The sequence below is a fragment of the Gymnoscopelus braueri genome (assembly GCF_963280865.1).
Source record: "Gymnoscopelus braueri genome assembly, chromosome: 3".
In the NCBI taxonomy this organism is placed as follows: domain Eukaryota; kingdom Metazoa; phylum Chordata; class Actinopteri; order Myctophiformes; family Myctophidae; genus Gymnoscopelus; species Gymnoscopelus braueri.
Genome location: NC_137612.1, coordinates 46,871,227 through 46,886,328, shown reverse-complemented (window position 1 = coordinate 46,886,328; position 15,102 = coordinate 46,871,227). Strand labels below are relative to the sequence as shown.

Sequence of the window (15,102 nt, the reverse complement as noted above, 5' to 3'; positions counted from 1 at the left end):
GTAGATCTGTTATTTCTACTGTTTGTTGCTATTTCTACTGTATGTTGCTATTTCTACTGTATGTAAATGCAAAAAATAAAATTAGCTTATTTTTTTATATATAATTTGACAATTTGGCCAATGTTTGACCAGTTTTTATAGTGTAGTTTGTTGATTACTTTTAATGTAGTAATGGTCTTTTTTCTTTTCTTTCTTTTTTTCCCAAGTGTTAAATGTCCATAAATTGTCAATTCACTGTCCTCTGGGGACCCGCCCAAAATCATGTGGGGACCCCCCTGGGGGTCCTAACCCACAGCGTGAGAACCACTGGTGTAGAAGAGAGACTTACACCACTTAAACCCTATACTTGGTTGACCGCAGTCCCTCAGGACTCTAAACTACCGTAGTCACTTTTCTGCTTTCGCTCTACTGTTAAATGTCTTCGCTGAAAGTAGCCAATCTACAAGCTCACAAAGCATGTGTGCTTGTAGATCTGCTATTTTCTGCGATGCTGGGGTTCAAGTGGTTAAACAGGAGGGGAGAAATGGAGCTGGAGACGGGATAAGGAGTCGCAGGTCAACCGAGAACAAGCCTCTCTGTTATGAGATGTTTTCCTTCTTCACTCCTTCTTTCTCTGTCTAGTAGCCAGTCTGACGCTCACGTGAACCAGCATGCATGCATAAATACAAACACACGCACACGCGCATGCGCATGCACATGCACATGCACATGCACATGCACATGCACATGCACATGCACATGCACATGCACATGCACATGCACATGCACATGCACATGCACATGCACATGCACAGAGACAGACACACACACACACACACACACACACACACACACACACACACACACACACACACACACACACACACACACACACACACACACACACACACACACACACACACACTTGAAATATTTAGTCATGTCCACATAAACAGAAGTACAAGAATGCCTTGTACAAAGGACATAACACACACACACACACACACACACACACACACACACACACACACACACACACACACACACATAAACATAATACTTCATGTTATATTCCCCTAGGGCTTTTTCTGTTATCCTTTTAACAATCGTTGTAAGCCGTACCTCTGTACAAATTGCAAAATAAATTATTCAATCTATCAATCAAGGACACAATGGTGGCAAATGGATAATGATGGAGATGGAGTTTTGGGGGGATGAAGGATTGAAGCAGCTGCTTTGTGTTAGATTTGGTTTGGATTCCAAGAAGTAGAAGTTTTATGTTTCTGTGTGATGATCGGGGGATTCCCACGGAGATACAAGTAATGGGGGTGGGGCAGGGGGGGAGCTGAAGAAGGAGATTGTCAGGATATTGAGAAATCTGTGTTGCCGTTGGGTAAAATAAATGGATTTGAGGAGGGAAACTATTTGAGATTTTTATTTAAACCAGCCAACCAGCTGGAAGAGACAGAGCAGGGTTGTTGGAGGAAGGGCTTTAGCTTCAAGGCAGAGGTCTACTGTATGTTGAAATGCAAACATTTAGTAAAGCAGCTCAACCCATAAATAAAGCAAACAACTCCATAGTACTTATATTTATGTAATTGTGTGTGTGTATATATATATGTATGTAAAACGCTAATGTGTCATGGCTAAGACAGCCTGAATCAGGGAATATTGTATTTATATTAATACGCAAAGTCGATCTACATGTAAATACCCCATACAGAGTCATAGCAACAGGTGACACACATCACAATCATTGCATTTGTAGCCAGTCCATCAGTAGTCAGACATAAATAATTAATGAGGATTGGATACAGTATCTCTGCCTACCAATCGCCTGGATACATTTAAATTATTGTATGGGCTTGGACGGTTGGGGAAGGCAACCGACAAAGCTCCACCCACTGTTTTATTTTAAGGACACGCCTTTACCACCCTTACCAAACAGACTGAACCAGTGCCATCTATTAGAGAGTTACGCCAACTCCGTTCACTTCTTCGGGCCAGGTCTTCTACATACACATACATTGGCGAATAGTGACAAATCCCTAAACCGGAAGTTCATGGAATGCATTGAAGTCGACGGCTCCTTGTCACTATTTCCAGCTACATGAACCACGTGACCGACGCTGTTTCTGACCCCTCATTGGCGCAACTCTCTAATAGAAGGCTCTGGACTGAACCTCCCAGTTTAGGAAGGGCCCGCCCTCCGTCCTTTGCTTTGGTTCCGCAATGCAGGTTCTTTTTAATCACTTAAACCCTATACTTTGTTGAGCGGAGTCCATCAAGGCTCTACTGTATACTAGCGACTCTTCTGTTTTCACTCTAAACATCTTCACTGAAAATAGCAGACCTACAAGCTCACAACGCGTCGCAACAGAATAAGGATGCTGGGGTTTAACCACTTCAACCCCAGCATCCGCATTGTGGGGAAAGCTTTCGCAGGAAATTGCCGATCGACAAGCGCGACGCGTTGTAAGCTTGTTGATCGGCTATTTTCAGCAAAAGCTTTTCAGCAAAAGACACTAGCATAGAGCCCTGAGGGAGTCCGCTCAACCATCTGGGGTTTAAGTGGTTAAGTGGTTATCTCCAAATTGTTACCACCCACCTCTAGCCCACACAGATGTAGAACGTCACCAGACCTATCAGTAGGCAGAGATCTCTGAATAGACCCCTTATCAGACAACGTCACACTGAGAAGAACCAGTATGCGCGTGCGGAGGAAGAATACTTGGGATTTTTACTGTGATTTCTCGCTCTTGAAATATATAATCCTTGGTTTCTGTTGTGTGTAAACAATAATAGCAATTCAAAGCAGTTGTCCCCCAAACCCCACCTCCAGTGGCTGTCGTCAGACCGGAGGGAGCGCTCTATGATCATGGCACCAGAGCCTGCTTGGCTCGCGCAGCTGCAGCCCGTCAAGCCTAATTTATGCTCCGTCCCGCGGTCTATTGGTCTATTCAGAGTGATAGTAGAGGTGGCCCTCGTTGTAGGGCCCAGGTCTCTCTCACGGCCCCTGTTTGGCTGTATGATGATCAACCGGACCTGCTGACACCTCTATACACGAATCCACGGAGCGCTGCCCTGGGCGCAGCCATTGCTGCGGTGTCAACGCTCCGCGGATGCGACACCGCAGCAATGGCCGCCAAAGGCAGCTACAGGCAGCGCGTCTGTGGATTCGTCTATAGGGCTTCAGATGAAGGCTGAGGAGCGAGAACTCAGAGGTGTGCTCTAGATCAGGGGTTCCAAAACCTTTTCAACTGGGACAGCAAAAGATCAATTTGGTGTCTCTCTGGGACCCAACCCTACAAATATAAATGATGAATTAACCACTTAAGACATATTTCATTGTGAAAGTTGCGGATTTGCAAGCTCACATAATAGACGATGCAACACGTTGTGAGCTTGTAGATCTGTTTTTTATTTTTTATTTATGGAATTCTTTTCATTTTTGAACAATTCTGACATTATTTTATTTGATAAATGTTTTATTTATAATGTTTTTTAAATTATATTTTTTTGAGCAAATGTAAACATAAAAAAAAAAAAATCATGTTTAATCGTGACCCATAAACATGGGTCCGTGATCCAAAAATCGAAACCCTGCTCTATATGACACTGGGGAAGTTGTCTAAAGATAATGAGCTGGTTAGATTTGTGTTGTTGTGTTTGGCCCATGTGCTGGATGTATATGTGTGGTTTTTAAGTTGCATGTGAGAGCACTCGCATAGTGTCTGGCTGCCTTTGGGTCCTCTTGCCAGTATGGGGCAGCGGTCACACAGCGGTCATAAATCAGGCATAACTCCAAGGCCTAATCCTAACCACTAAATGTCTAATCCAAACCGTGACCACAACCCGAACCTTCTCCTAATTGAGAGCCTAACTCTAAACAAAAATGTAACCTTAAAATCACAATGTCTATTTCTCAAATTCTACTATACTTGTGGAAACATTGTGCACACACACACACACACACACACACACACACACACAAACACACACACACACACACACACACACACACACACACACACACACACACACACACACACACACACACACACACACACACACACACACACACACACACACACACACACACACACACACACACACACACACACACCTCCTCACACCCCATAGAGACTGCACTCATCCTCCCAGCTGTGTGTGATGGTCAACCTTATGCCCCTGTGAGGATGAATGATGTAGGGCTTCAGTATCGATTATCTCCTCATAGCAAATATATCGATTACTTTTTCAATTATTTGAATAACTAGAGGTTCGGGCTGCTATGCGGCCCTCAGATCTACTGAGTTCGGGCCGCTATGCGGTCATGCCCCCTTTTTTGCCCATATATGGAGCTGACTGATTTGTTTGCGCCTGATGCCATGATGACATATTGAGGTTAGACATACTCCATATTTGGGTGTAGCTGCATTGGGATAATATGGTTATGGCTGAGTCATGGTGACATGAGCGCGACGACGTGGTCCGGCCGGCTGGTCCTCCCTTAAGCCAATTTTAATATAGGATGTTTTATTACACAGGTTTTATTATGTAGTCTACATTTGTGGCTCCTTTTGTGTAACCCACTGTTTCTCAACCTGTTGTTTATCGCAAGTGGGCCCCCAAAACAGTAAGACTTTAGTATGGTACTGTATGTTTTTTTTTAAAACCATGATAAATTAGCTTTCATTGTGATAAATAGGAACTTTTACTATATTAATACAAGCCGGAACACAATCGATTGATAATTGAAATAAAAAGGCTCTGAAAAGGCACACGGCCCATCCATATGACCACTTAACAGGGCAGCCTTTCACCGTGTTAAGATTTTCAAGGCGGCCCTGCAGTTGCGTTTTTGAAGAGATTGGTCAGCATAATAAATAGCATCACCCTTTCTTCGCCCCAGTGGTGGTTTCCTGTTTTGGCAGGAAATCAATACCACTTGTTATGTTTTGGAATCCATTTAGATTTTTCCATTTCATATAATATATGAATATATTTTGATAATACCAGTAGAAAATAATAGTAGCTTTGAAGGCAGTAAGGGGGGTCATACATCCCAGCAGGTTTTAGAGTCAGGGGTTTCTGTATGATTATGAATATTAATGGATTCAGTCAGGGTGAATCCTTTACATGCTGTCTGTGTGTGCGTGCATGCGTGCGTGTGTCTGTCTGCACGCTCTTCTTCTCTTTTCCTCCCGTCTCTGACCTTTGTGACCCAAAGCTGCTGTGCATAAAGCCATACTCAGCTCATGGTATGCTCTTGTTTACGCTTTTGTTTTTTTATACAGATATTCACACTGAGGCAGTACAGGCTGCTCTGGCAAAACACAAGGAGGAAAAGATGCCGATGCCAACTAAACGCCGGTCCACCTATGTCCAGTCTCCCATCGAGACCCGCACTCCACCAGGTAGTACTGAACTGCTTCCTCACAGGGAATGACACGACTACTTTCACAAATGACTTTAATACCTTTCAGTAGAAAGGTCTCTGCAAAATGTGTTTAATCTAACTCTGAAAGTGTAAAATGGTTGTACGGTATGAGAGTTCATTATAACCACTTAAACCCTTGAATCTTAGTAAAAAAGACAGCTTTTTTCCATCTACTCTACAACAAATCTCTTTGCCAAAAATAGCCGATCTACAAGCTTATGAAGCTTAGCAGATCTAAGCTTGTAGATCTGCTTTCTTTGGCGTATGCTCCCCTAGAATAGGGATGTTGGGGTTCAAGTGGTTAAATCCCATCCTCATTTCTCTCTTTCTCTCTCTCTCTCTCCCTCTCTCCCTCAGACTCTTCATCAGGTTCTGAAGATGAGGGCAGTGGGTCCAGTGGTGCTCCTCCGCCTGAGGTCAGCCCCGACCTGCAGAGTCCTGACTCCTGGATCAACCGCTCCGTCCAGGGCTCCTCCACCTCCTCCTCGGCCTCCTCCACTTTGTCCCATGGCGACGGCAAGCCGCAGCCTCAGATCCAGCACCAGCCACAGCCCCAGTCTCAGCATCAAGCCCAGCCTCAGTATAAGCCCCAGTACCAGCCCCAATACCAGCCCCAATACCAGCCCCAGTATCCACCACAGCACCAAACACAGCGGCAACCACAGCAGCAACCACAGCGCCAACCACAGCAGCAACCACAGCGCCAACCACAGCAGCAACCACAGCAGCAACCACAGCACCCGTCCCAAACACAAATTGTGGCAGATATGCTGGCTCACGCTCGCATTGGTGAGAGACCCATAAGAGCTTCCTGGTTGTCGTAGACTGTTTCAGGCTGTTAAAAATAACACTGCTGTCCTGAACTTTATAGCCTTCGTGAACTTCCTGTTTGTAGCTGCCCTGGGAAATGACAAAAGCTATCAGAGATATCATTGTTCATTATTAATTAGCTAACCTACAACAAATGTGCATAGTGGGATGTTTTCTTTTTTTATATATTTTTTTTATTACAAATGGTGTAAACAGCTGAGCTGACATGATGTTGACAAGGGTCTGACATGCCTCCTAGCTACAGTAGTGTTGAAACCGTTTATTATATTCTATGGATAATACTACTGTTACTACTACTGCTGCAGCTGCTTCTAGCGGTACTGCTTTTTTCTGTGACTTATGTACTGAAATGCAATTACCTTTTGAAACGGCAAGACAAAAGTATTTCACGACTAATTCATAAAAATTAATTGCATGAGTCTCCCATGGTCCTCAGAGAACAGTGGCCCCCCTCCTGATGTGACCGCTGTGGCCCAAGCCACGGTCAGAGTCCCCAGGGTGGACCTGACCTCCAATAATGTGGTCCGAGGTATGAGCCGTGGACAGAGCCGCTCCAGCATGATGGAGACTGCTGACGGTAATGACAGTTTACTACTTTTGTGTTGTTGCGTATCCGTCCGTTCATGTGAGTGTTTGTCTGAGGGTGTGTGTCTGCTAGAGACACGGACACAGTCTAAATCTTCACTCAGTCTTCTACCTAGATGTAATCAACATTTCCAATGATGTGCTCACAGATCATTAATCAAACTTTACCGCTTTCTTTTCTTCTGATCTTTTCACGCCCTGACTCACGTTTAATTTTACTGGCAATTTAGGACGAGGTAATCTCCAGAGTAAGGAAACTCCCTATTGCATATTGTCTGTAGCCTCCTGTCTGTGCTGTTCTTCCCTACAAATGTCCCTTCTGTTTCAACTGTGTGATTCTTCAAATGTTATGAAACCAGGTCAACTCCACGCACAAAATGAACCCTTGTGTGTTTTCCCCAGGCGAAAAAATAAATAAACCTAACCCCCACCTCTCACTGCCTGTCATCCTAGCGTTACGGCAGCCATGGTCTGCTGCTTTCCATTTGCTAAAAGTCATGAACTTCAGTCAATGCGAAAGCTTGAAACCAATCAGAAATATGTACAGACTTGTGGGTTTTGGAATGAGGAGCAGCAGACTGTGAGATGCTCAGAGGTCCTTCCACCATCAGATGTGTCTAGAGTAGACTGCACCCACTGTGGATTTCTGTCAGACCGACAGTGTTGTGTGGACCAGGGCATGTGTGACTGTACGTTACCTCCCATCCCTAACCTAACCCCCCCCCCCCCTGACCTCCTTGTAGGGGTGCCTGTCAACAGCAGGGTGTCCACTAAGATCCAGCAGCTCCTCGCTACGCTCAAGAGGCCCAAACGTCCCGAACTGAGCGAGTTCTTCACAGATGATGCTGAGGAGATAGTGGAAGGTGAGAGAAATGATTCCGATTCTAATTCCTGATGAAGATCGAAACGTTGAAAGCGGCAATAAAAACGTGGAGCTGAGAGCCAGTGTGCAGACTTTATTTCACGAAACATTCCAACACAGCTACACAGTAAAATCCCCAGAGTTTAATTAACTCTGAGAATATTGCCGTGTAGAACTGCATTTCTACCATGTTGATGTATATAATTAAAACAAAACTTATGTGTGCTTCGCTGATCCTCTCTCTCTCTCTTACTCTCTCCCCTTTTCTCTTACCCCTCTCTCTCCCTCTTTTATTCTTTCTCTCCTTGTCTGTCCCTCCAACAGTACCCGCGCCAGACCCCAACGCACCCAAGCCAGAAGGCCGTCAGATCATGCCAGTGAAAGGGGAGCCCTTGGGCGTGGTCAGTAACTGGCCCCCAGCTTTGCAGGCAGCTTTGGCTCGTTGGGGGGCCACACAGAGCAAAAGCCCTGCGCTCACTGCACTGGACCTTACTGGAAAACCCCTCTATACGCTGACCTACGGTGAGACGTCTAACACATTTGTTCACACAATAGTAAGCTAGAAAGATTTCTCTCAGTAGAATGCATACCTCTGCCAACACTATGCAATTGTCAGGGCACTTGAAATATGACAGATTATGTCGTTTTTATAGATTATCTCTTGTCTCTGTGTTTCATGAAAATCCATGATATTTTGCTAATAGGACAAACAGAATGGGGTGAAAACAGAGCCCCCTTTTGTCTTTCATGTATATAGTACGTCCTATCCCCAATTCTCCACCTTGTCTGGTGTCCAATAGGGAAGCTGTGGAGTCGCAGTGTGAAACTGGCCTACACACTCCTGAACAGACTGGGCACCAAAAACGAACAAATCCTCAAGCCTGGAGATAAGGTGAGAAAACATGAGATCATCAAAGAGCTCCCCCATCATAAATCTCCCAATAACCAATTAAACCCTACATTACACCTTGTAATACTTCGTCATACGATGAATAGTGACATACTGTGCTTCAATGAAACCAAAACTGGTGATGCTGATACATCCGAGATGCTGGACAAGTTTAAAGAGATGAGTTTCCTAATGTCTGCTAGTAACAGACACAAGTTAACAAACTGGCACCCTGGTAGAGTGATGACCGCCGTGAGCATGAAAAATTAATAAATTGTGATCTAGGTATTTGTTTAAAACGGAAAAAAAATGCACTCAACTATGATAAATATCTTGTGATTCGAGCGGTATATATACCACCATATAAAGGTAGATACTCTTATGTAGGCATGTTTGATGAACTGACGCAAATAATTGTTGACATTGGTTTTGAAAATAATTATTCTCTAATCTGTGGTGATATGAATGCCCATACACAAGAAAGGGATGATGATGTTCTAGCTGATAAATGGAACCCAGATGAAAACTTCGGTAAAAATCAGTGTGGAAATGCTCGAAACGTTTAATATCCTTTTAAAAAGAAAATCAGCTGATGTACACACAGAGACTATTTGATTGGCCAAGCTTCGTGTGATGTAGTACTCTGATTAGCACTACTACATTAAAATGTAGTTGTGAAGGCTGCATAGTGGCCTGAACATCTTGTTTTATTGTAGGAGCCATTTACTTTAAAATGTCCCACTATGGGTTATGCTCATTACTGTAGGTGGCGCTGGTGTTTCCCAACAGTGACCCGGGGATGTTCTGGGTGGCCTTCTACGGTTGCCTGTTGGCCGAGGTCATCCCTGTTCCTATTGAGGTCCCACTCTCTCGTAAGGTAAGATGCAGTGTTGCCAGGTCTATGTATTATAAGCGACTTTGAGCTTGTTTTGATGTAAAGTTGCTTTTTTGCTTGTTTCTAAATTGTAGTTGCTTATTTGGGCTTGCTTCCTAATGTTGTTTAAACCAGTGGTTCTCGAACATTTTCTTGTCAAGGACCCCAAAATTTATATGAATTTGTCCATAGACCCATATCTGAAAATATTTGTGCCAGGGACCCCAGTACCAAATTTGTGTTGTTAAAATGTTTGGAAAAATATATTTTTTTAAATCGCTTTAAAAAAATAAAAATGTGTTTGAAAATAGCAGATCTACAAGCTCACAACAAGCTTGTAGATTGGCTATTTTCTAATTTAAAGTGCTCATTTGGCCCATAGTCGCTTCTTTTGGGCTTGTTTTCATTAGTCTCACGTAGCCAGACAACTATTTCACAATCTCCGAATGCTATATACTATATAGCATTCGGAGATTGTAGTTCCAGACTCTATATAGTATATAGAGTCTGGAACTACACCTCCCGAAATCCGAGAGAGGAAACTGGCACTTCCTTTCACGAAAATATATTTTAAAATATCTTTACATTTTATTTTTTTATTTCCATTTCTGCTAAGCAGCAAGCTATACTTAGATGATTTTGATTTATATTAGGATAAATTTGCGCGACTGCAAAGACGAAACGGAAGTGGGGAGGAGGCTTCACATCCGGTTAATATTTGAATCATGATCAGAGCTTCCGAGTCCCAGACTGTATGACCGGAAACATTTGAAAATTGTGGGAGGCAACAGTCTGGCACTGTGATGAAGGTGCACTGATGGCGTATTGAATTCCTCTGTGTTTTGGCTGTTTCTTCAGGATGCAGGTAGCAGCCAGGTGGGATTTCTTCTGGGCAGCTGCGGTGTGGGCCTGGCTCTGACCAGTGAGGTCTGTCTGAAGGGACTACCCAAGACGCCCACTGGAGAAATATTACAGTTTAAAGGTCAGAATCTGTTTATAGGATATGAATAATACCTAAATGATATTATTTAAAATGTAATTTGGCCGCAGACCCCCATCTGAAAATGTTTTGTTCCAGGGACCCCAAGAAGAAAAGATTTGAGTTAAAAAGCTTTAAGAAATGTATATATTCAAAGATTTGCTAAAAAAAATCATGATTTTCCAAAAATAATAGCCAATCAATGTGCTATAGCTAAAATCTAAAATGACACAGATGCTTTCCCGGTTTTAATGGGTCAACTCAGTGGTAAAAATGTCACGAATCTCGGGTAGGACATGAAAGTTAGAGTGCAGCTTTAATGTGATTATATATTTGTTTAAACTTGTTTTATCCAACAATGTATCAAAGAGGAGAGTGCTGGATTGCAATCTTTTCTTTTTAAGTGTTTATAAAAACAGCCATGGTCCTCTCCTCTGAGGGCACATGTACGTCTTGCAGAAACAGCGAGATAATAAGAACAAACTGATGTCATTGCGGAGAAAATGAACAAAACGCACTAAAAATGTTTGACTTCTTCTGAAGTATGATGTATGCTGTATTTATAATTATGTATACATTTTGCACATAATAAATGTCATAAATGCATATGATTCTTCATTGTTTGTCCCATGGTGTTTTGGGTTTGATAGGCTGGCCTCGGCTAAAGTGGGTGGTGACAGACTCCAAGTATCTGACCAAGCCCGGCAAGGACTGGCAGCCACATATACCTACAGCCAACACTGACCCTGCATATATAGAGGTAAGACTACTGTGTCCGTATGCATGTCTGTATGTTGTATGTACAGTATATTTGTATTGCACTGTGTGTATGTGTAGAGTATAACTGTATGTAGCAGTGGTTATCAAACTTTTCAATTTCAAGGACCCCCATAACTGGACACAAGTCTTGTTGTTTTCTAATTGCTTGTGTTGTCCCTTTGTGTAGTACAAGGCCAACAAAGAGGGCACAGTAATGGGTGTGGCTGTGTCTAAAGTAGCCATGTTAACCCACTGCCAAGCACTGACCCAGGCCTGCAACTACTGTGAAGGTGAGTATACTGTAGATGGAGAGAGGTGGGAGGAGAGGTACTGTAGTTGACCTGAATGACTGCTGTTTTGTTCAAACCCTGATAATACCTGTGTCTATGTCCTCAGGAGAGACACTCGTGAATGTCCTGGACTTTAAGAAGGACATGGGTCTGTGGCATGGAGTTCTCACCGTGAGTTAACATGCACATGCCTACATACTGCCTACCCTACTGTAATACAAGTTGTAGAAATGAAATCACTCAATGTTTCTTCTCGATACAATGTTATCATTATACTCTTGAACCACTGCTTGATAGCATTCCCATTCAATTGTTGTTGTTTTTTGTCTCCCCCCATTTTTCTCTCCAATTTGGTCGTTATACCAATTAATTACACCCACCCGCCAAACCCTTTTTTCTCTTGGCTCTTGGTTATTGTTTTCACTTTGCAATTACTATGTACTTCATGATTTATTTTCCCTTTTATTTAACTATTATGTTTTTTATGTGAAATAAACTTTAAAAAAGGTTTGCTGATTACATTTGGATTACATTTTGTATTTAAAGTACACTTTTAGAACACAACATTCTTACATGGACTGCTGTTATCAATGCCGATATACTGTATACACCACAATGATACAGTTTCAGAGGGGAAAGGTTGGAAATATTATCCAAGGAACAAAGTAGCCCAAGTAGTGCATCAGCATTTCAATAACGCCCTGAGGAAGGCACAACGTCGAAATGCAATGGTGCTATTTTAACATTCTGCCTTCTAAATAAAGGCTTTTTTTAATGCAATAAGCCCCGGGCCAAGTCCCTTGCTTTTTGATGTTCCTCTATCCTGTCCATCTCTTTCCACCACTCATCCATGCTTAATCCACCCAGTAATTCAAAATTCACAACAAAATTGGAGATTTTGAAACAATTTGTTTGCAGCGGTAATACTGAAGTAGTGCCGTCAGCACAGGCATGTGTTCATAGAGCAATGGTTCTCTTTTTATGCCAAGGACCTTCATATATGTATTTGGCCACGGACACCAATTTGAAATGATTTTGTGCCAGGGACCCCCATAAGAGAAGATTTGTCCAGATATGTAAAATAAAATCCAAAAATATCAGATCTACATGCTCACATCGAATCACCACGCGTTGTGAGCATTATGCTGGGGACCCCCTGGAACCCCCTCAGTGATGCCTGGGTATTATAGAGTATTTTAGAGTATTTTAACGACTTCGAATGTGTCTCAACCAATCATAATCAAGCACCGTAATTATCCATTTTATAATATTATATTACCCAGCGTTGTGCCTGGCCCTAGATTCTTGTGCTCCTAAACACAGAAGTTCAATTTCCTATATTGTAGTTCTCTAATTAGTTATTTGTCTGCAGGCTGTGATGAACAGGGTTCATACCATCAGCGTTCCCTATGCTGTAATGAAGGCCTGTCCTCTGTCCTGGGTGCAGAGAGTCCATTTCCATAAAGGTGACTTGCACTGTTCTCCATAGCATTTAATTCAGTGACTTTGGATTTGCGTTCCAGCAAGTTATGTGGCCATCATGTTCTCCCGCAGCTCGTATAGCGTTGGTGAAGTGCCGTGACCTGCACTGGGCCATGATGGCCCATAGGGAACAGAGAGACACCAGCCTGGCGTCACTGCGTATGCTCATAGTTGCCGACGGTGCTAACCCCTGTGAGTACTTGAACGGAACCTTGAGCTTGCTAAAATCACATTTCTTAAAAACGCCTTAGATATGAGATGCAATAAATTGAGTGTGTCGTCTCTCTCTCTCTCTCTCTCTCTCTCTCTCTCTCTCTCCCACCTCCAGGGTCAGTGTCATCCTGTGATGCCTTCCTGTGTGTGTTCCAGTCCCATGGGCTGAAGCCTGAGGTCATCTGTCCCTGTGCTACCTCCCCTGAGGCCATGACAGTGGCCATACGCAGGTACAACACTGACACACTTTTACTAGACATTTTGTTATAGCAGCGTAGTATAGTGAATATACACAGGCGGGTGCACGGCAGTAGCATGCATGGATGGGAGGACAGATGGACAGCTGAACGGACAGATGGGATGGAGGCAGGCAGGGGTAGACGCTGTTCAAGTGGATGTAGGAGATGGCTTGTTTATGTTTGTTTACGTTCACTCCTGTGTAGACCAGGAGTGCCTGGCACACCACTTCCCGCCCGTGCCATCCTCTCCATGACTGGACTGAGCCATGGGGTGATCCGGGTCAACACGGAGGACAAGAACTCTGCCCTCACAGTGCAGGATGTGGGCCATGTGATGCCTGGAGGTGAGGATGGAGAGAAGATTGAAAGAAGAAGAGAAAAAGAAAAAACTAGAAATGGGAAATGTATGGGGATGGGCAGCGTCCTTTAGATGAGAAATGAGCTATTAAAAGTATGCACTGTATGTACGGTAGTCATTTGAATAGCTCCTCTTGGTATGTATACATGTCACAGCGGTGTGTTTTGTGTGTGTCCACAGCCCTGATGTGCATTGTTAAGCCCGATGGGCCTCCTCAGCTATGTAAAACAGACGAGATAGGAGAGATAGTGATCAACTCCCGCGCTGGAGGCAACATGTACTACGGCCTGCCTGGTCTCACCAAAAACACTTTTGAGGTATGGAACTAAACCTTGAGAGTGTGGATACTGTAGGAAGGTTCCATAAAATGTGTCTTGCTGTGTTATATATAGACGGTTTCATCCAAACGCCCTCATGTTATGCTAGGAGACGAGCCAAAAGCCTTGGATTCCTCAGGTCCGCTGTTGGTTGGTTAATAATATAATATAATGTATTGTACTGTAGTTTGCATCGCTACAACCAGTTAACATTGGCTAATGATAGGCCGGGTTGGAGAGAGAGAACCTCACAAGATAATTTCTCCCTGTATCCTTTTTTCTCACCAGAATAATAACTACTGGATATTGTAACTAAGCTAACAGCTGGTCAACAAGGCTTTTTTATTCGTTTTGCATTCTATAACATCATGGCCATCTTGGTATGATTGTGTGTGCAGGTCATTCCAGTCAATGCCAGCGGGGCTCCAATTGGAGAGATTCCATTTGTGAGGTCGGGACTCCTGGGGTTCATTGGCCCTGTAAGTTAAGACTTACTGTCAAATGTACAATTATGTGTGTCACAAGCAGAAACATACTGGGTCAGTGTGGACTGGAGGCCCTCTATCAGTGGATATCGACCTGTGCTGATGTCTGTCTGCTATCTCCACAGGGAAGTCTGATCTTTGTGGTGGGGAAGAATGAGGGCCTGCTGATGGTCAGTGGACGCAGACACAACTCTGATGACCTGGTGGCCACCGCCCTGGCTGTGGAGCCGGTCAAAACTGTGTACCGTGGGAGGTAAAATCAGCGTGTGCATGGTGGGGCTGTTTGGCGAGCAGGGATGCATTGGTCTTGGGACGCGGTAACACGCCGTGCAACCCCTTTTTTGAAGCAGGATTTAAAAAGACCTTAATTTCACACCTCAACAAAGTAAACAGGCTGCCGACTGCCGGTTGTCACACCAGCATGAATTAACATAGGAATGAGCCTAGATGCATATCAATTGTCCATTGTGTGACCTGTAGTTGTAGTGTAGGTGGTAAGCGACGTGCGCGTGACGTC

General features: G+C 43.6%; 1 protein-coding gene across 2 annotated transcripts in view; it reads left to right on the top strand.

Annotated features, from left to right (window-relative positions):
* Positions 1 to 15,102, top strand: part of dip2bb (disco-interacting protein 2 homolog Bb) — a 57,175-nt gene that overhangs the window by 28,998 nt on the left and 13,075 nt on the right. The window contains exons 4-21 of one of the 2 annotated variants that reach the window (XM_080424267.1): positions 5,280 to 5,399; positions 5,780 to 6,211; positions 6,690 to 6,830; positions 7,582 to 7,701; positions 8,025 to 8,222; positions 8,501 to 8,592; positions 9,356 to 9,466; positions 10,322 to 10,445; positions 11,093 to 11,202; positions 11,389 to 11,491; positions 11,598 to 11,662; positions 12,864 to 12,957; positions 13,046 to 13,165; positions 13,302 to 13,416; positions 13,630 to 13,769; positions 13,964 to 14,100; positions 14,499 to 14,579; positions 14,711 to 14,838. In XM_080424267.1, the coding sequence (XP_080280393.1) occupies positions 5,280 to 5,399; positions 5,780 to 6,211; positions 6,690 to 6,830; positions 7,582 to 7,701; positions 8,025 to 8,222; positions 8,501 to 8,592; positions 9,356 to 9,466; positions 10,322 to 10,445; positions 11,093 to 11,202; positions 11,389 to 11,491; positions 11,598 to 11,662; positions 12,864 to 12,957; positions 13,046 to 13,165; positions 13,302 to 13,416; positions 13,630 to 13,769; positions 13,964 to 14,100; positions 14,499 to 14,579; positions 14,711 to 14,838 (2,431 nt within the window). Of the gene's footprint in view, positions 1 to 5,279; positions 5,400 to 5,779; positions 6,237 to 6,689; positions 6,831 to 7,581; positions 7,702 to 8,024; positions 8,223 to 8,500; positions 8,593 to 9,355; positions 9,467 to 10,321; positions 10,446 to 11,092; positions 11,203 to 11,388; positions 11,492 to 11,597; positions 11,663 to 12,863; positions 12,958 to 13,045; positions 13,166 to 13,301; positions 13,417 to 13,629; positions 13,770 to 13,963; positions 14,101 to 14,498; positions 14,580 to 14,710; positions 14,839 to 15,102 lie in introns of both variants that reach the window. The other variant, XM_080424266.1, reaches the window with a different exon arrangement.